A 20741-nucleotide genomic window follows, 5' to 3' on the forward strand; every position below is an offset into this window, starting at 1 on the left:
CGGAAGTGATTTGTGCAGTGGATTGAAGATTTTTCAAAATCTTTTGAAAATGACTGGTTTTCTTTTTCTTTGATTTCTTCTTTCAATTTATACGTCCCACCCCCCACCATTCTCTTTCTCTCATGTCTCTCTGATGTAACAAAAATGTAACGAACTAAATGTATAAGACAATAAACTCCCCCCCCCCTCTGGCTAAATGGATGTCCGAGCACTCAGAGCCCTCCCTCTGTTGCCCCCCACAACCTCTACAGCCTCCCCCCCTCACTTGGGGTCCCTGGAATAGAGAGTAGGTCCACTTTCCTTATGTGCATAAGGAAAGTGGTTCATCCAGGTCACATACAAGATACACGCAAAACTTCACACACACACACACACCCTTACACACATCGTTAGTTAGACGAAGCTGAGGCTTTCTCCCTCTACCTCCAGGCACACTGATTCTGCTCTCTGACAAGAACCCCCACAGGACCAGAGAAAGCCATTTTCACTTCTCTTCGCTGTTCAGATGGAGTACTTAATAGTTTAACTGTATACACAATTTTGCCATTCCTGGAACTGTCACCAAGGAAGAGATTCTCTGACTGTGAGAGGAAATCAATCGGTGGGCTTTTTCCCGGTGTCACTTGTTAATGAGATGTGTGATGGTGTGAAGTCAGGCTGGGTTTTTCTCCTCATTGGTTCCGCTAGCTTGCCTGTGTTTTAGCATGTGTGACTACGCAACCGTTCCTAGTTCTTGTGTGTGTGTGTGTGCGCGCGCATGTGTATGTGCTCTGAAGTTGCCCTCTCATTACAGCTTCCCTCCAACACCTAAAGTAGCACCCTGCTAGCTGCAGGATCTTCCCTCATTAGCAGAGAAAGGCCCTTAATGAGCACCAAGGGGCCTCTCAGAGTCACCGCAGGTATCCCAGAGGCACGGAGACCAACAGAAGAAAAACACACAGGAAAACACGTCCGTTCTCTACGGGGAAACGTCCTCTGCATAAAAGACTCAAGTTCTGACTCTCGGTTTACTCTTGAGCAGACGAGCAGACATTGCATGCGCTAAGAACCTTTCACTTAGTTACAGCCTGCGTGTTTTGCTGTAAGATCCCAGCAGGACAGTGACTTAAGAGGACGGCAGCAATCTCTCGCTGGGGCCCCGCTGAAGAGGATTCTTGTGATGTTGCCGCTGTTTGGATTGGCATGCAAATAAATGAGATCACACACGCCCACCAGTCTAACGCAGGCATTAGGGATTACACCATTCAGTGACAGTGGCAAATGTGAGTCACGTTGCGTTATGTGTGAGAGTTTGTGTTTGTGCGTGTGAGACATGCGCTTGTCTGTGTGTGTGTCCATGGCCGCCAGGCGTACAGGGAGAGGCAATTGAGAATTGCGGCAATAAGTCAATTCTGTGGAACGCCCGAGGGTTGCTGTTCTTGTCAATGTGTCCTAGGTGGATGTGTGTGGACGGCAGGCATGCGGCAGGACGTCAAGCTGCTGAGGCTACAGCCCCTCAGGTCTATTTACGCTCTCACCCGCGGTAGCTGTCGCTCACTAACGCCAATCACAGCAGCGGAGCGAGGCCCCACCGTCCTCACCAAGCCACGTCGAATTAGTCCAAATACAGACAGCGACGCGCTCTGCATATCGATGGGTAGGATCTATGTAAACATTAAGTGTGATCCTTTGACGGCCGCATGGAGGGAGGGAGCAGAGAACTGTGTGCATGTGCCTGACAGGAAAGAGTGGCAGCTTGAAATGCAACATGAAAAGATTAAGTCATGCTTCCAGCGCCCCGAAGTCTTCATTATTTAACGGTCATTAGAGGAATTTAGGTCTTCCAAGGAATCCAAGACTTTCCAAAGGAAGCCAACCCAGTAACATGTCACAGAGGCCTGCAGGGGGCCATCTGCTGTCTTTGAAGCTACCCTTGATTAAATATAGAAAAAAAGAAAACATTGACTGGCAGCTTATCCGGGAGGTAGAACCAGCCACCTCATCTGCATTTAATTTCCTTCTATCTCCAGAAGCCGGTAAAACGGAGGAGCCCAATAATAAACAATGACTACTAATTAGGCAAACAGATCACAGTGAGTCATCAGATCTATTCTTTCCAAAGAGGCCTTCAGATACCAAGAAGGGGGACAGTGATGCCATTCATGAAGTAATTGACTCTTGCATTCTGCCTCATTGTCCACCAAGGACCTGCCTACTGGGCTCCAGGGAAGAATTTACAATTAAAAACAGCAGCAGTCAGAAAGGTTAGGACTTAAATATTCCAAATGCTTCGAAAGGCAGGCAAATGTCAGAAGGATGCTAATTAACATGGCAGTGTCTGTTAAAGGCTGTCTTCTCCATAGATTTTCCTGTTTAACCTTCAGCAGCCAGTTGGCCCATTGGCTCTGAAAATCAGGTGTGTCCAATTGGGGCTGTGTGTGTGTGGGGGGGGGGGGGGGATTGTGCTGGAAGGCCTGAAAGACCAAATCTAAAAGTGGGTGTTCTATGTAAGCAGGCAAAGTGAAGATATTATTTGAAGGACAACTTTGAAGAGCAGGCTACATGAGCTTCACCATGGAAGTTAGCTTAAGTTAGCTCCCCTTCATCCTCACTCTCTTAACCCCCCCATCCCCTCCTCCTTTCCTTCTCTTCCTGCCTCCTCCTGGGGGGGGGATTGTGCTCACTTGGAGACGAGGGAGAAGGCCTCTGCACACACAGCAGGGCAGGGCACCAGCTTGATCATCACATGCTCTGCCGCGGCCTGGAAGTGTGCCCCCGCCACCTTCTCCAGGACGGACGCCAGCGTGGCGGCGTCGCCGGCCTTTGCGCCTGGATCCCCGCCCGCCGTGTCCAAGATGTTCCCGCCATGCACCACCAAGAGCAACACATGGGTCTTACACTTCTTCTGGAGGGGAGAGAGAGAAGAAGGGGAGACAGAGAAGGAGGAGAGAGAGAGAGAGAGAGAGAAGGAGGGGAGAGTGAGAAGGAGGGGAGAGAGAGAAGGAGGGGAGAGAGAGAGGAGGGGAGAGAGAGAAGGAGGGGAGACAGAGAGAGAAGGAGGGGAGAGAGAGAAGGAGGGAAGAGAGAGAAAGGAGGGGAGACAGAGAGAGAAGGAGGGGAGACAGAGAGAGAAGGAGGGGAGACAGAGAGAGAAGGAGGGGAGACAGAGAGAGAAGGAGGGGAGACAGAGAGAGAAGGAGGGGAGAGAAGATGGGAGGAGCGAAAGAGACCATTGCCACAGAATTACAACAGAATTGGAAAAAAAGGGGGCGGGAGGTGAAAGGCAGAAAGAGAAGGAGGCTGCATCATCGGCTTACACTCAAATATGAAAGGCATCCAGTTGAGCTATTGTACAGAATACTGTAGAAATCCGGTCAGTATTGAAAAGTATTACTGTGGTCTCACCTCCATGTCTTCCAAGCCATCAATGCTGCTCTGAGGGACGCAGCGCTGACGCCCCAGGCGGTAGAGGTTCTCTGCAGGAGGACGAATGATGGAAGACGGAGAAAAAGAGGGGAAATGGAGGGAGAGAGAGAGAAAAGTAATTACATGGGCCACTTCACATAGATGCACTGATAACACAAGGAAAAATGATTATTGATTGGAGCAGCTGACCAATTTGAACATTACTAAAGCCTTTCCTTTTCTCCTTATACCCCCCATAACGGGCAGGTGGGTCTCCTCTGCTGTGCCCTTCAGCTCCAATCTCATAACCACATGCCTGGGGAAAGTCAATAGTGACATATCATGAAGATTCTGTCCAAAAGGTATAAGGTTGTCAACACTGCAGTACGCATTTTCAAATAATTGGATTTCGGCTTGTCAGAAACAGCCAAAACAAAGCAGATGAATCTTGGAGGCCAGGGGAAGAAGGGACAGAACAGGGGATGGAGGGAGAGGGGGGGACATGTTTCCCTCCACCTGCAAAGACTGCCAGTGTCCCTGGCCGTGGTGTGGAGTATCATGGGCTCCCTGCCAAACTCATTACCCCTTCCAGAAGCTTCTACATGCTCTGTCATCTTACTTATCAGCTCTCTCTCTCTCTCTCTCTCTCTCTCTCTCTCTCTCTCTCTCTCTCTCTCTCTCTCTCTCTCTCCCTCTATTTTTCGTGCTCCCTCCCTTTTCTATATCTTTTCAGAGCTCTGTGCTTTGCCCACCGCTTGTTTATCTGTTCTCCCAGACTGGGGCGTCTGCCAGGGGAAGCTTTCAGACAGTTCCAGCCTGTCAGCTCCCTGTTCCCCTCAGTCCCCTGCTGCTCCCTCCCCTGTACCCTCCCGCCTGCTGCCTCCCTGCCAGTCTCCCGGCCTGCTTGTCTTACTTCCTGTTGGTCCCTCAGCCTGCCTGTCTATCTACCTGCCTGTCTCCCTGTCGGTCTCTCTGCCTGTCTGCCTCCCTGTCTGTCTACTTGCCCACCTGTTTCTAGCCTGCTTGCCAGCTTGTCTCTTGACTCTTCTCACTGCTATTCTAATCACACAGTGAGATACAGGAAATCCATTATAGAAACTTTATAGGTACAAGGACAGAGTTGGGAAGGAATTGAAAAGACGGCTAGTAGTATAGTCGAAAGAAATTTCATTAGCTTGACACAGGAGGGAACATCAGACCAGATAAGGCAGAGTTTCAATTCAAGTGAATCAGACTAAATGCAAATGGCCCTAGACTCTGAATAACTCACAATATAATTGTTCTGTTATTCAGAGAATGTGAAGAATAAGTTGTCCTTCGATTCTTCAAAAGAGTATTTAAAGCATGAACATTTGACACTGTATCGCCTGACTAAATGAAGCCACCAAAGATTTGTAAGTTCAGCCATACCAAAGACAGAACCATACTGATGCTGAGTGGAATGGTCTCCTGCAGGCTCACTGCAGGCGCCCATCTTGCCCTGACCCTCACAGAGCCCAACGCTTTCTTCCTGTCCCTCGCTCTCCCTCTCTCCGCCACTCTTTCGGTCTATCCCTCTCAGGGGCCAACCAATAAGTGCATTACAAGCCTCAGGAGTGCTAAGCAACACTCTAAATGTACCCAGGAATCCCTGTCTTCATAGAACCTCAAGCACCATGACACAGCCCCCAATTCTTCCTCCGATCCTTTCACTCCTACACAAAACACATACACACACACACACACACACACTCCTAGACCAAACAGACCCACATACACACACACACACACACACTCCTAGACCAAACAGACCCACATACACACACACACACACGCACTACTAGAGCCAAACATTCACTTCCACTCCACAGCATACTAACACTAAGGAACACACACAACACACACATCCGTAAAAAAGGACAGTGAAACTATAATTCCTGATTATATTGCCTTCGGTATTAGTGTAGTACCTGAGAACCTAGCGGAGAGCAGATGACCCAGAGAGAAGGAGAGCGATTGGGAGAGACAAGGCAGAGTGGCTGGCAGTCTGAGAGATGTTGAGGAGGTGGAAGGTGAGCTCGTGATCTGCAGCCTCGTGCCTTTGTGTCATCCTGATTTGGCAGCTGTGTCTTAGAATGTCAGTTCTCCATAAATTCAATACAAATGGTTTACTTTTATTTTTTAAGTGTGTTCTTGTTCCTGCTCCCCTGTTGCTGCCAATTACAGGCGGCTCCCCCCCTCCCCCTCTCTCTCCCTCCCCCTCTCTCTCCCTCCCCCTCTCTCTCTCTGTCTCTCTCTCTCTCTCCCTCTCTCTCTCCCTCCCGCTCTCTCTCTCTGTGTCTCTCTCTCTCTGTGTCTCTCTCTCTCTCTCCCTCCCGCTCTCTCTCTCTCTCTCTCTCTCTGTGTCTCTCTCTCCCTCTCTCCTACAAAGGCTGCCACCATGGCAGATTTATATCAGCTTGGTGGGAGCAGACAGGCATGGGGAATAGAAAAGGGAAAGAGTAAGAGACAGAGAGAGAGAGACAATGAGTGGAAGAGAGAGAGAGAGAGAGAGAGAGAGAGAGACAATGAGTGGAAGAGACAGAGAGAGTAACAGAGAGAGGCGGCAGAGACGAGAAATTCATAACATGAAGCACATAGCACTTATCTCAGTATCCGATTGCACTTATCTCAGTATCCGATTGCACTATGTTGACCACTCACACTGCTCATTCTTATTCTTATATATATTTTATTTTATATTTAAATTGTTGAATTCTTAGATTGTTTAGTTCTTAGAAATAGTTAAACTTTTGTACTTTTAACTTAATTTAAGATTCGTATATGTTTAGTGTTTTGCACCTCCCTGTGACAGTAAATTCTGTGTTTTATAACATACATGGTGAATAAACCGAATTCAGATTCTGATTCTGACTCCAAAGCATACAAAGTACAGGTAACACGACTCTCCAAAAATACACAATGTCAAGCACACACTTGATGGTGCGCCGGGTGGCCAAGAGAAGAAGCAGAACAAGAGAGGAATGGTGAGCTGTTAAGCCTGTACTATCTGGGAGCATTGCATCTGGGCGCTTCGGTTTATTTCTGAGTGATTGGTTGTAGAGAAACAGGTCTGATTCAATAAGACTCAGCGTGGCTTTTTGATAGCTCTGTCCAGCCAGTCAGCAGTTTACAATCCATCATAACAAAGTTTGATCTCTCAACATGATTGCTGCTCTCATTTGACTCACTGGCACAGTCGATTTTCTGGACTAGAGAATGTCAATGTTAATGAACTGGAAATTAAACAAACACATCTCAGAAATATGAGTGAATAAAAATACACTAGTGTGAATTGGAGTATGATCATCTGCCATTAGCTTTTAATTATCACCAGGGCTGGTTTAAATGATGGTTTTCTCCTCCTCTCACAGGTGTGCTGACTGCATTGACCTGTGACTAGGTAAAGGCATGCTAGACACACTGGACCATCTGTTTGCCAGTGCTTGGATTCTGCCCTTCCTTGCCCTGTCCAGACCCCCCCTCAGGGAGACTCTTAGCTCTACAGCTGGACCCACTCAGATCCCTCACCTCACCTCACTTACACACACGCACGCACACACACACACACACACACACACACACACACACACACACACACACACACACACACACACACACACACACACACACACATACATGCTTCCACACACATACATAGCCAAACTCTCAGATGAAGAGCAATCCCACACTTACTGAAAACCAAGAACAACCAAATACTGAGGTGAGAACACACACACACGCACAAGCAAGTTGAAAACGATGCAGCCCTCAAACAGGGGCCTAGGGGAGCTACACACACGCACACACGCACAGGCCCGTCTGTCCCTGATTGCCCCAGCTGGTCCCTGCCTTGCTTCGGCTGCTGTGTGTATGGCACCTGTCAGTGAGCCCCTTGCAGCTACAGTCCAGCCCAGATGAAGAGCCTGTCTTCAGCCTGAACCTGCCTGATCCTCCCTGGTCCTGGAGCCTGAATCTGCTTCACCTTCTAACTGTGCATCTTAATATAAAAGCACACCGCACACAACAACCAAACCCTTCATTGAACATGACCAGCGGCTCAGAAAAGGAGCATTATCAGTCATATCTATCTGGATTCATTAATTTATTTGTTCGTTTTTTCGTCGCATATCATCTTGTTCTCTGGAGCTATGACCAGCATGAGCACCAACACATACAAGTTAACACAGTACCCCAACACACACACATTTAAATCCATGCACATATACATACACACACACACACACAAACTATAAAACTGCTCCTGGGGGAAGGATGTGTGAAGTAGTTATATGTGTCCTGGTAGCCTCTCTCTCTCTCTCTAATTAATTCTCTGCCCTCAACCCTTAGTTATCATTCATGTTCCCTGCATCTCTGTGTTAGCCTTCCTTTTATCACTCCACGGTGTCTGTCTCCAGACAGCTCTGGGCAGTCAGTGTTTAAAGAGAAAGGAGAAAGATGGAGGCCAAATGGGAGGGAAAACTTAATAAAATGGGAATTAGTGTGTGAGGGACTGCCTGGAGCCCTAGCAGTGTGTGTTAAAAATGTCTTGACTGTGGGAAGAGGTTAGGCAGGAAGACAGATGAGCTTCAGAAGCTGTTCGTTCTCTGTCTGTATGTCTAACTGGAGCTACAGCGCCTTTCAGACATTTTCTGGATTCATCCCTCTGTATTCATGGAAGACAATCAACTGAATTTTTGGGGACTATCCTTCGGTGAGTTAAGTGTACAGTAGGTTGTATACGACGTTGTACGTTTTACTTCTCAACCTGAAGCTATAAATGAAACAGAATTACAGAAGTTTCACATCTTACTACTGTAAATCCGGAAGGCTGCCTTATGCGTTCAGCTATTGGTGTTCGTCAGACTATCAGAAGCATTTCCATTTTATTTTTGTTCATGTTGTCTGCAATACACAAAAACATGTCTTATGTAAGACGTTTTCTTTTTAGTCAGGACGACATTATACTACATCAGTCACAGACTGAAGTGGAAAACAACTGCAGAGTAGAACAGTCCTGGTGTTATGAACTGATAAGCTTGTTTACACAGTGAGCAGGTGGAGTGGCCTCAGTCATTAGACAAGGGTATGATGGTGGGTAAGGGGACTGAGTCACGTCACATGGCAGAGTGTGGGGAGGGGGGCTTTCCAAGGCTATTGGAATCAAGGCTCTGCTTACAGCAGTGCGAGTTTGGATGGAGTTCAGCGAGGATGCGAGGAGAGATGGAGAGAGGAATGGTTCAAGAGAACACAGGGTGGGAGGATGGATGGGTGAGGGACAGGGAGAGGGTGGGAGAGCGTGGAAGGGTGAGGGACAGGGAGAGGGTGGGAGAGCGTGGAAGGGTGAGGGACAGGGAGAGAGTGGGAGAGCGTGGAAGGGTGAGGGACAGGGAGAGGGTGGGAGAGCGTGGAAGGGTGAGGGACAGGGAGAGAGTGGGAGAGCGTGGAAGGGTGAGGGACAGGGAGAGAGTGGGAGAGCGTGGAAGGGTGAGGGACAGGGCGAGAGTGGGAGAGCGTGGAAAGGTGAGGGACAGGGAGAGCGGGGGAGAGCGTGGAAGGGTGAGGGACAGGGAGAGAGTGGGAGAGCGTGGAAGGGTGAGGGACAGGGGGAGAGGGTGGAAGGGTGAGGGACAGGGAGAGAGGGGGAGAGGGTGGAAGGGTGAGGGACAGGGAGAGAGTGGGAGAGCGTGGAAGGGTGAGGGACAGGGAGAGGATGATGGAAAGAGAGACAGGGACGAGCATGGAACAGTGACTGGTGTGTTGACAGCCGGGCGTTTACAGACGCTCCCTTTCTTCTCAGTTTGTTGGGTATGTGTGGATTCCTGGCTGTCACAGTTGTCATCTTCCATACGATGCTACCCTGGGGAACCGTTTTTCTCCCCAACACAATGCTCCGATGAACGGGATCAGGCAACCATTTGCATCCAGGCACTAATGACTGGCTAATCAGATGGATCACTCATTGACACTAATTAAACAGTAATGAAGTGAGAAAGTAAATGAGAGGAGGGAGACGGCTGGCGAGCTGATGTTGGTATCAGGGAGTGGTCTGACGGTTTCCAGAGAGTATGCATTAAAGCACTGAGAGACACCGTGACGGATTGAGGTCCCTAAACGACCAGTTCCCTGCTCCAGCCGTCACCCAGACTCAGACACACATGTTCACGAACAAGTAGGGAACACACTAACCGCTTATCACAACCCAAATCCTTAAACACAATTAACACAACAAACAATTAAATTAGGCTCAATTAAAAAAACATCTCCTGGGACCAGCAGACAAATTGGTTTCTGTCTCTAAGGGCCTGACAAACGTGTGAGATGAAACGTAAAAACAGCTGACAAACACACACAGGCTGAAACCGGATACTAAGTTTCGGAAGACATAATTATGTTTTTTACTACTGCAGACCTGCCTGTGTAAAAGGCCAGGCCATTTCTGTCACGAATAATATTGTACACTAATGAGCACAGCATCTTGTTCTGTCACAGCAAGGTCATCAGCACAGAGCACAGTGTGGTACTGGGCAGCACATTACCAGCACACCCTCTGTTTCATAGTTAGCTGACCATATTTATATCTGACATAAAAATGACATATTACACAAAGACCATACCATACAGGAAGATCATGACTGGATGTTGGAGGACAGTGAAACGTACACTTGTGAGATGGGGCCCTAACTCAACATGACCTCATCCCCAGTGTAGGACATCATCTGCAGGCTGTGATGGGAGTCGATGACATGGCCTCTATTATGACAGCACCGTGATCAGGTCATCCAGGTCCCACTGGTGTTGATCATGGTTCCTCCCCATCCAGAGTTGCTGCTGACATTTACCACTCATCTGATGCGGCAAGCGGCTTGTTTCATCTCTGCAGGCCGTAGCCTCGCTCTTGCTGTACTCCAGCTACTGAAACCATCAAGGCCAGCCAGGAGGGCCGCAGATGGGGCTAGGATGCACCAGCACACTCACAGACTAACAGCCTGTTTGAGTTTAAGTGGTACGTGTCACAAGCATCTATGTACTGCATTCACATTCTTAACACCATACTGATATACCGTATACATATGCAGAACCTTGGGTTGAAAAATTATTTTCCATTCAGTGCGCATAATGTTGTTAGACGTTCGACTTTGATCCTTCCGTACACGTCAAAGCTAAATCCCAATTTAATTTACAAAGTGACAACAGGATTCAAGGCCTTTGATGCGCTCAAGTTGAGTTAATGTGCCGTAATTAGCTCCAGTTGTATGGCACTGCAATTACAAAAAGTTTGAAAGCACACGCCCATCTCTTCTCTAGCCTCGACAACTGTAACCCTAACCCTCGACAAAGGGTAAAAACACACAGTGGATGTCAGAGAAGATCCTCCTTGTGTGTTGTTAGGGCAAATTGTGTAGTTTCCCGTATGACTGAGAGGCTCGCCTCCTTCCTCTCATGCAGCGTAGCACAGGGGAGCACAGTGGAGCACAGGGGAGCACAGGGGAGCACAGTGGAGCACAGGGGAGCACAGGGGAGCACAGTGGAGCACAGGGGAGCACAGGGGAGCACAGTGGAGCACAGGGGAGCACAGTGGAGCACAGGGGAGCACAGGGGAGCACAGGGGAGCACAGTGGAGCACAGGGGAGCACAGGGGAGCACAGTGGAGCACAGTGGAGCACAGGGGAGCACAGTGGAGCACAGGGGAGCACAGGGGAGCACAGTGAAGCACAGTGGAGCACAGGGGAGCACAGGGGAGCACAGTGAAGCACAGTTGAGTACAGTGGAGCACAGGGGAGCACAGTGAAGCACAGGGGAGCACAGGGGAGCACAGTGGAGCACAGTGGAGCACAGGGGAGCACAGGGGAGCACAGTGGAGCACAGTGAAGCACATCGGAGCACAGGGGAGCACAGTGGAGCACAGGGGAGCACAGTGGAGCACAGGGGAGCACAGGGGAGCACAGTGGAGCACAGGGGAGCACAGGGGAGCACAGTGAAGCACAGGGGAGCACAGGGGAGCACAGTGGAGCACAGGGGAGCACAGGGGAGCACAGTGGAGCACAGGGGAGCACAGTGGAGCACAGGGGAGCACAGGGGAGCACAGTGAAGCACAGGGGAGCACAGGGGAGCACAGTGGAGCACAGTGAAGCACAGGGGAGCACAGTGGAGCACAGGGGAGCACAGTGAAGCACAGGGGAGCACAGTGGAGAACAGTGAAGCACAGGGGAGCACAGGGGAGCACAGGGGAGCACAGTGAAGCACAGGGGAGCACAGTGAAGCACAGGGGAGCACAGTGGAGCACAGTGAAGCACAGGGGAGCACAGTGAAGCACAGGGGAGCACAGGGGAGCACAGTGGAGCACAGGGGAGCACAGTGAAGCACAGGGGAGCACAGGGGAGCACAGTGAAGCACAGGGGAGCACAGGGGAGCACAGGGGAGCACAGGGGAGCACAGTGAAGCACAGGGGAGCACAGTGAAGCACAGGGGAGCACAGTGGAGAACAGTGAAGCACAGGGGAGCACAGGGGAGCAGGCCACCCAGTGAGGTCCTGTTCCTGTCCCACACAGCGAGCACAGGGACCAGAGCCATGCAGCGAGGCGGACACGGACGAGATACGTCCCAGACCCTGACACGGTTGATTCACAGTGCACGACTGGCTCTTTATCTCTCCGTCAGCCTCTTCTCAAACTCTGCGTTCCATCCCCTATTGGCTCAGCCAACAGAGTCGAATGAGTAAAGCAGAGAGGAGGTCGGGAGAGTCAATAATCTGACGTTGAGGCCTTTTGTTGTGACTTAAAATCCCAATTGAAACCTCAGTGTGGTAGGAATTCCAGTGTTCTTCCGAGGCTGCTGGACTGGCTCGCCTCGACTACCAAACGTTCCTCTGAAGTCTAGCTCCTGGGTTTATTACATGGTTCACTACTGAGGCTTTCGGCTTAATGCAGCAAAACATAAAATATGACATGGAGCCTCCAGAGCTCAGTAATGAGGGAAGTGTTTTCCTAATCTTCTAACAACTTTTACAAAACGGAAATCTAGAGTGCATGGCCAAAGAGGCTGTTTCACCCTTCACAGCCCAGTAGCTCATTAGTGATCCTGCCAGATAAATCAGACCATATGGACATTAATTCATTTATTTCCTGCTTCCATTTCTGTTTTAATTGAAAAGAAACATCTTATCTGGAGTTGCGGATTGATAAACACTGTCACTGCCATTAAAGCGAGGCGGAGGTGGAGGGTAAAGTTAGCGGGGAGCTAATTGGATTATGTGGGAAGCTGCTTCCTCAAGGCAACGCCTGTCACTACGTAGCCAAGACGACAGTCAAGACAGGAAGACTTCGGGGATTTGAATTCGGGGCACGGCAAGGAATGATAAATCAAGATTAGACAAATAAAGAGCAAATCTCCATGAGGAACTCAAAGCACTGGCTGATGGGAAGGGGCGATCCGCAAGATAAGTTGCTTTCTCCTGCAGGAGCAGCTCATGAGAACAGGGAGTTATGAGATCAATAAACCATCAACCAACAGAGCAACTGAACCACCAGGCTTTTCATAGACACTTTAATACACAGTACTGTAGGTTTTATTGGTTGTGGTTTTGCTATGGCTAAAATGTCTGTGAAAACACATTATAGTGATACGAAAATCAAGTAAAAGACAATGATACAAAGAAAAGGTAGTGTGTGTGTGTGTGCGAGAGTGTGCGAGAGTGTGTGTGACTGTGCGCTTGTGTCAGGCCTACCTTGAGAGTGGTCCATGTGGCCCAGGGTCTCTATCTGCTCTACCAGGTCGTTGGAGTTCCACTGGCTCATACCCAGCAGCATGGCACTTTTCCCCTCCAGCACATCTGCTGGGACACACACAGACCCGAACACACACACACACACAGCCACACACACACCCACACACACAGACACACACACACACGGACAGACACGTAAGACAAGGAAGTTGCATCGTGTCAAGGAAAGCAAGGACAGCATAGTTCAGCAGCTAATACAGAGCCACTCATGAAGTGTTTTTCATTTGGGACTCCTCTCCAAACTTAGAGGGACGGGCGATGACGTCATCTACCTTGTAGCCACAGATGAAGCTCAGACTTTCCATCTGAGGAGATCTGGAGCCAATAGAAAATGACAGCATGATATGCTAATGACGAGGAGGACCGGAGAGCTTGTCAGCTGCGCTGGTCGGTTTGGTCAGCGGCAAGCAGAGAGCATGAAGGAGCTGTCTCCAAGAGGCCGACACAGCATGTCCAACACGCGACGCTTTCACACCCACTCTGTCTAACTTCTCAGATGGGCCTCGATGGGGCTCTGCGGGGGCTGTCCACTTCAATCACACTGAGAGGAGCCCACGGGCCACAAGCTGTCTCCCTCTCTCTCCTCTCTCTCCTCGTCACTCCCACCCTCCAGTGTTTTCCCATTCAGGTTGTGGACATCTAGAAAGATAGTATATTTTTTGTACTGCATGTCGTACATACAAACACAAACGGTTTGCACGCGTGCACACGTGCGCCCTGGAGCATGTGATGTATACCTGCAGGTATACATCACATGCACACGACTTGATGCAGTGTCTCACTCTCACTTCTGAAGAAGCAGGACGACGCAAGAAGCTTACATACATACACAACTCAATTCCTGCGAGGTGTGAAATGTGTTTTCAGGTAGAGAGAAGGGACCAGGGCAGGAACAAGGAATGCTCCGAAGAGATATTCCAGCGCTATGAGATCAGTCGAACAATCCACCCAAAGCGTAAAAAACAAAATCTTAAAATAACATTGTTTCAACACCAAGAGGATAAGGATGACAGCCATCGGAAATCACAAGCCTGTCTGGAGTAAGAAGAACAGAGGAGATTTCCCTGTGACTGTCGTCTGCGGAGGAGAGAGAAGAGATCCGGAAACATCCTTCATCCAGACAGCTTGGAGAGCGAGGGCGAGAGAGAAACACAGGAAGGCAGTGATAGCACAAAACAAGGACACGGAAAGCATTTAATATTGCGACTTCATCACTTCTTCATCACTATCGCAATCATGAAAGACCCAGAATAGCAACGATAGCCTCTTTATTTGGTAATTTACGTGATCATTTTCTGGAATCTGAGGGGGGTGGGGGGGTGGCCGGGGCAGGCATAACTCAACCCTTTTAGGTCACAATGTAGGGTAGACGAGATAAATAGCACGAGAAATATGGAAGTCGAAATTGGTAGGCGGATCGCTGAGGAGGAGAGGAGAGGGGAAAAAATGGATGGAGGACAGATTAGAATACACTGGTGAAAAACGACCCTGACCCAAGCCTCTTCCAGATCCTATCGCAGCCGCAGCCGTGAGCTGGTGAACAGTTTGTCTCCCTGATAACACAGTGTCAGCCACGTGCAGCTCTGTACATTACATTTCCAGTTTGCACAGCAAAACGGATTTGTCTGATGGGACATGAACCCTAACAGGAGAAAAACAAGTCAAGAGGACAAATGAAGGGGCGTGGGTGATGGATGGACGAGGACAAGAAGCGGAGAAAAAGTCTCTCTCGGACGATGACATCCGCAGCGACGGTCCCGATTTATCACTGGTTTTCCCCTCAGAGGAAAGACAGGCGTGTCAGGCAGGCCGAATGACACAGACGAGGTGGAAAGGAGACAGTTGGATCACCATGCTGACATTCCGCCTGAAACCTTCTACAAGGATCTAAATCTACATGAGGGATCCAACCAATCACTGACGTACACCAACCCTTTGGTGGAATCAATTCCCCACCTCCATCAGGGACACTGACTGTCTCCCCACCTTCAAGAAAAGGCTCAAGACGCACTTGTTCCGGGAGTACAACGGCACTTAGGAATGCTTGGCTGGACCTGATGTTCCCTCCAGGATCACAATGACTCATATTGAGAGACTTGTTGCTCTTGTTGGTTAGTTGTAACGGTTTCAAATTCTTGTACTCGCTGTGAAATATTTTACTGTTGATAGTTTTTTCTACAGGTACACTCTTGCACTCTTGTGGGGAGTTTCATGTTGTTCAATTGTAACTTGTTTAACTGCATGCTCTTATGGTTCTTCCCTTTGGCACTTATTTGGTTTTCCACAATGTATGCTTCATGTTTTGGCTGCTCGCAATGTTTGGGGAATTTATAAGTAGGCTACTGCACAACCTGATATGGGGTCTGCACCTGTTTCCAACGGTCGATGGAAAGTGAACTGAGAGGTTATCGTATTAAACCCACCTCAGATCAGATAAAAGGTTGTGATTGGCCAGACCAGATTCTGGTCAGACGGAAATCTGTTTGACAGGGAGGGTGGCCAGACCAATCTGCCAAGCAAATAAACCATGAACTAGCAGATTTGTCTGGTTCCCAGGCCACATTCAATCCTTACCTCAGTGTAATACAAACATGTAAATTGTGATTAGGACTCAGTAATGGATTGAAAAATGGCTGGATGAAACAGTAGCCCTACCATCACAGAGAAATAAATTAATCTCAGGCAGTCATTTATTTCTGCTCCGCATCACCACAGGCTCAAGGAACAAACAGTGAGCATCATATGAATAGGCACACTTCCCCCCATCATTCAAATGCATGTTGCATGCGATTACAGATCTGGATTAGCAGCGCCGCACATTGTAAACAGCGCGTGTCAATAAAGAGAGTGACAGGTGAGCAGGTGCACGCTTCAGAAGGCCCACCACGGAGCGCCACTGCTCCGTGGTGGGCTGCTCATGATGAACAGCAGACTTTCATTCTCTCCTGGTACGCACACTGTATGGAACCACTGAAGGAGAACATGTCCTGGGGGGTAAGGTGTGTGTGTGTGCGTGCGTGTGTGTCGACGGCAAGTCTATTGCTACCATCTGTCTCCATAATGGTAAAAAGCCAAGCTCAGAGCCTAGGCTTCTGGTGAATCTCCTCGACACAAAGAGCTGAGGATCAAGAGCTTGGGTTGGGAGCGGGCGCTCTTGAGCAGTGGGACCACCAGACGGTTCTTGACCAGGGCACACCTTTGGTATATGTGAAGGAATGAGGGGGAGAAGATATCGGGTCAATATGTCCCCCCAATGTCATAGTAAATCCTACGCCCTTGTAGAGAAATCCATTAAGTGTCCCAACTGCCACAGTGCTTACAGCAGTTTACAGACACTCAGCACACAGGCGGAGGCAAAGACTTCCCAACAAGAATCCACATCCCGCTGGAGGTATGAGAATAAGGAACAAGGCAGCGCTGTGTAATACCGCACCCTCTGTGCAGCCTGACTCATTTGACACTCCAGTAGACAACTATTCAAATGTGCTGTTTGTGAATCAGGCTGTCGATTCAACTGAGATAGAACAATGTAACACTGCATCCTTAATGAAGATAGTCGCTAAAATAAAGTCAGCCGTTCTGTAAAAAATTTCTGACAACTTTTTACTTTCCACTTACTTTTTCCACAAATATCTGTCCTTTCTACTTCTTACATTTTCTAGAAGGGCTCTTTGGTTTATTCTGTATTTGGTGGTCTGATCGAAAGTAATTATTGTCATTGCGCGCCTTTTTTTCATTTCCTGACACTCCAGCTCCGCCCGATTAAACTAAAAACCTCTAAGCTGTGTACACCTGCACACAGAATCAGCAGAGCTTGAAGAGCCCTTAAACCAGGGGCCATGAGACCTATGATGCTGACAGCAACGTCCAAGCATTTGTCATTGTCTGAATGACAATTACCAGAACCTGACATTTAACCAGGAGAAAAGCAAATCAATAAAAAATCAATGGCGATGTGACGCCTGATGTGTTTTTCTGCGTTCCAACACACGGTTTAAAGTCGTGGACACGTTCTCCTATCAGTCTCCTATTCAAGTGAAACGTAGACATCTGCAGAGTGCTGGCGGAGGGCTTCGGGGATAACGTTTACGTATCTAATGCAGAGCCCTGGAGGACGGGGCTTCCTCCGCATCACGAGGAGCTAACGAGGAGGCAGACGCCTGAGTCATCACAGGCTCTGGAGCCCGCCGACGCTGACAGTAGCGAAGGCAGGAGAGGTCATCTGTTTAGCATAGCACTGATCGTACTTTTATACCTTTTCCTGGTTTCACTCTCTCCGCGGGCAGCTTTACAGCGTGGGTGAAGTCATTAATCATAGCAAAAATAAATACAATTCCCAGATGCTGGTCGTGATGTTTGGAGTGGCCAAATGTGGTCCACCCCCCCCCCCCCCCTCTCTCTCTGTGCCTCTTTATTGCTGAAGATAATGCTCTTTTATTTTCCCTATTTCCCTCCATGTTTGTCAATAAAAGCTGTTTCAAGCGAGAGAGGAAGTCACAAACTGTGATATTATACATACCTGAATTACAAAAACAAATTATGTGACTTTTAAGACTTTGTAAATAATCTTGTCAATAATAAGCTTAGTACCAAAGTGATTTGAAGCCACCTGTCTATCCTCAACAGTGTATTAGCCAGACAGAATATATTTAATATTACCATTGCTGTTATGTCTTGTGAGAGAGCTTGTCTGTTGTTGCTCTACCGGTAATGTGAGATGAGGTCCCTCTCTGAAACTGCCCAAGGAACTCTAATCTACCTGTCTATCCGCCACTCAATAATACAGCTCATTGTGAACGGTCTGCATTTCATGTTTACCAAATGGTTCTTCCTCTGGGCCTTTGTTTTTTTTATTTCCCCTATAATCATTGATTGAGATATGAATGCTTTCATGTAAGCTTGAAAGCTTTGCCTAAGGTTTTTTCAAATCCTACCACAGTACTTCAAAACACTATAGGCTATATACAAATGATTCATCAATAAAATGATGAAGATGAGATGCAATTGGTAAATCTTAGAAACCCTACAAAGCCTGTTGACCCATCCAACATTGGCAATCCAACATGAAAGTAGACGAAAAGAGCAGAGAGACACTTTGTCTCTAACATCTGGAGTTTTAATTTAAGTTTTCCTGTTGCATGAAGGGGATGAAATCCCTCTTTACATATGAATGAGGAACGTGTCTCATTAAAGACAGACGTGGAAACCGACAGGTCGTTGATTACACTGAATAGTCCTGCCGTTCATTTCCCAACCACAATAAAGTCACACTCCCTGCCTTTGGCGAGGGGAAAGGACACGAGCGTGCATTTGAATAATGCAGTGCGAGCGTGTCTGATTGTCAGACACGCTCGCACTGATTGGACTGACAGTCCAAAACCCACTATGCTCTCCACAGAGACAATAATCACTGTGTTGCTGACAACAAACGCACGGAGAAAGAATGACATCATCAAACAACACATACTATCGGTTGATTTTCCCAATGCCATGCAAACGAGCGTCTCGATATTGAAACAACACAGCCGCCGATCCCCCTGATGTACCACGTTCCACGTTCAATGGGAGGCCTGTGCATTATCACATGACTGTTCCTAGAGCTGTAGCAGATGGAGGCTCTGAGCTTGTGAAGCAACTGTGAAAAGAACGTTTTGGCATGGCTAACACTGAAAACACCGATTACATTCCTAGTCAACAGTTCAACAGGAGGGAGATACTTCCGCGACGCCAAACTCAGAAAGGAGATTGACTCAGAGATGGGAAATCCATTCAAATGAAAGGCAATTAAGATGTGATAGACTATCACACCCCAGAAGAACCACGCCACTCAGATTTCTCTCAGTTGCAAAGACAAATATAGTCTCCAATCCACTCATGACGTTCAAGTAGCCTGCTGTGAAGGACAATAACCCACCTGTCAGGGCTGTGTACTGTACCCTGAGCACTCCTTCGAGCCCCCTCAGCAATCATCTGCTAACCGCTCCACATACATTTACATTTACATTTATTCATTTAGCAGACGCTTTTATCCAAAGCGACTTCCAAGAGAGAGCTTTACAAAGTGCATAGGTCACTGATCATAACAACGAGATAGCCACAAAACATTGCGAGTAGCCAAAACATGAAGCACACATTGTGAACAACCAAAATAAGTGCCAAAGGGAAGAACCATAAGAGCATGTAGTTAAACAAGTTACAATTAAACAACATGAACTGCTATAAGTGCAAGTGTACCTGTGGAAAAATATACCAGAGAGACCTACCAACTACCAGGACCACCTCACCGATGTGGGGGGCAAGCATTAGCAATCAACCTCCTTGCCTCAACCTCTTTTTTTTATTATTAAATCAACACAGAAATGAAAACAACCTCTACAACCTAGACCCCATCCTTTTCTTACAGAAAACTCACAGGTGTCATGTGAGTCATTCATTACAGCTGACTTTTGTATTCCCCGTTCAAAAGACCTGCAGAATATTACATTCTGGGGTTTCACCCAAGCAGTCTACAAAGCAGGCCTCTGGCCGGCTCATTTGATGGGGCAGAGCACTACTCCATAGGCTCTAAGGAAGACAGATAAGAGGATGATGGTCCGGGGACGAAAAGATATGAGGGACGAATGAGAGAGTTGGACTGAGGTTGTCTGCTGATATCATGGGTGAGTGTCTCATACCAACCTCGGGCGTCGAAAAACTCCTCGTCCGAGCTGTCCACCGACTCCTGCGCGATGTTCTGCATCCGCCAGTGGGAGGCGCTGTATTTGCGTGAGGGAGCTGTGTGGGCAAGAAGAAAAATATATATCTTTTTAATGCCAGTGAACAGCAGCAGTTAAAGCACGCCTGGTGTCGCACCCTACACCAGATCACCTTTGTGACATGCTTGTAAAACAATACGAATAAAGTTGGAACGTTTGACTAAAGGACAGATTAATTAAGCAGATTTAAACCCTCCTCACTGTCTCTTCCTTGCCTTGTTTAGTATTGACTTTGCTATCAGTCTGAACTCTTAGGAGATGCTATCTCTTTAAATTGATCTCAAAGATAGATTTCCTTTACATGACCCACTGAAAAAAGGAATTAAACATACATTGATGAAGCCCTATTCTCAGATGATTCAGTATAGTATTGCTATATAAAGGCAACACTCTGAGTACTGAGTCTTACTGTGTGAGAGTCAATTAACTCAATGACTCTTTTCCCATGCTGACCCATCTCCCTCTGTGTGGGCCCCACCCAGCTTCTTTCAGCTCTGATGCACATACTCAGAGTGAACTATTTTATATCCTGATGGTTGCTATGCATTATTATCATTATTATGCATTCAATGTTATTGTTTTGTCTAGGTATGCAGAAAGATTTTCTTTTGAGAGCCAAATCACACATCAAATGTGCTTTTTCAAGGAGTTCAAACAACATCGGCGTCAAGTAAAAGTGACAAAATGTCACTGTCACATTGATTCATCACAGCACAGGTTCTCTGCAATTACTCCGGTTAAACTGTCAGTGACGGACAAACGTTCACTGCTAAAAAACAAACCCTCGGAAGAAAACG

At 47.9% G+C, this 20741-nt stretch overlaps 1 protein-coding gene across 1 annotated transcript in view; it reads right to left on the bottom strand.

Annotated features, from left to right (window-relative positions):
- The window catches only part of pitpnm3 (PITPNM family member 3), a 49814-nt gene that overhangs the window by 21857 nt on the left and 7216 nt on the right, over nucleotides 1-20741 (bottom strand). The window contains 4 exon segments of the mRNA XM_062472655.1: nucleotides 2664-2884; nucleotides 3385-3455; nucleotides 13130-13234; nucleotides 19868-19963. Of these exon segments, the coding sequence (XP_062328639.1) occupies nucleotides 2664-2884; nucleotides 3385-3455; nucleotides 13130-13234; nucleotides 19868-19963 (493 nt within the window).

The sequence above is a fragment of the Osmerus eperlanus genome, chromosome 11 (genome assembly GCF_963692335.1).
Source record: "Osmerus eperlanus chromosome 11, fOsmEpe2.1, whole genome shotgun sequence".
NCBI lineage: Eukaryota > Metazoa > Chordata > Actinopteri > Osmeriformes > Osmeridae > Osmerus > Osmerus eperlanus.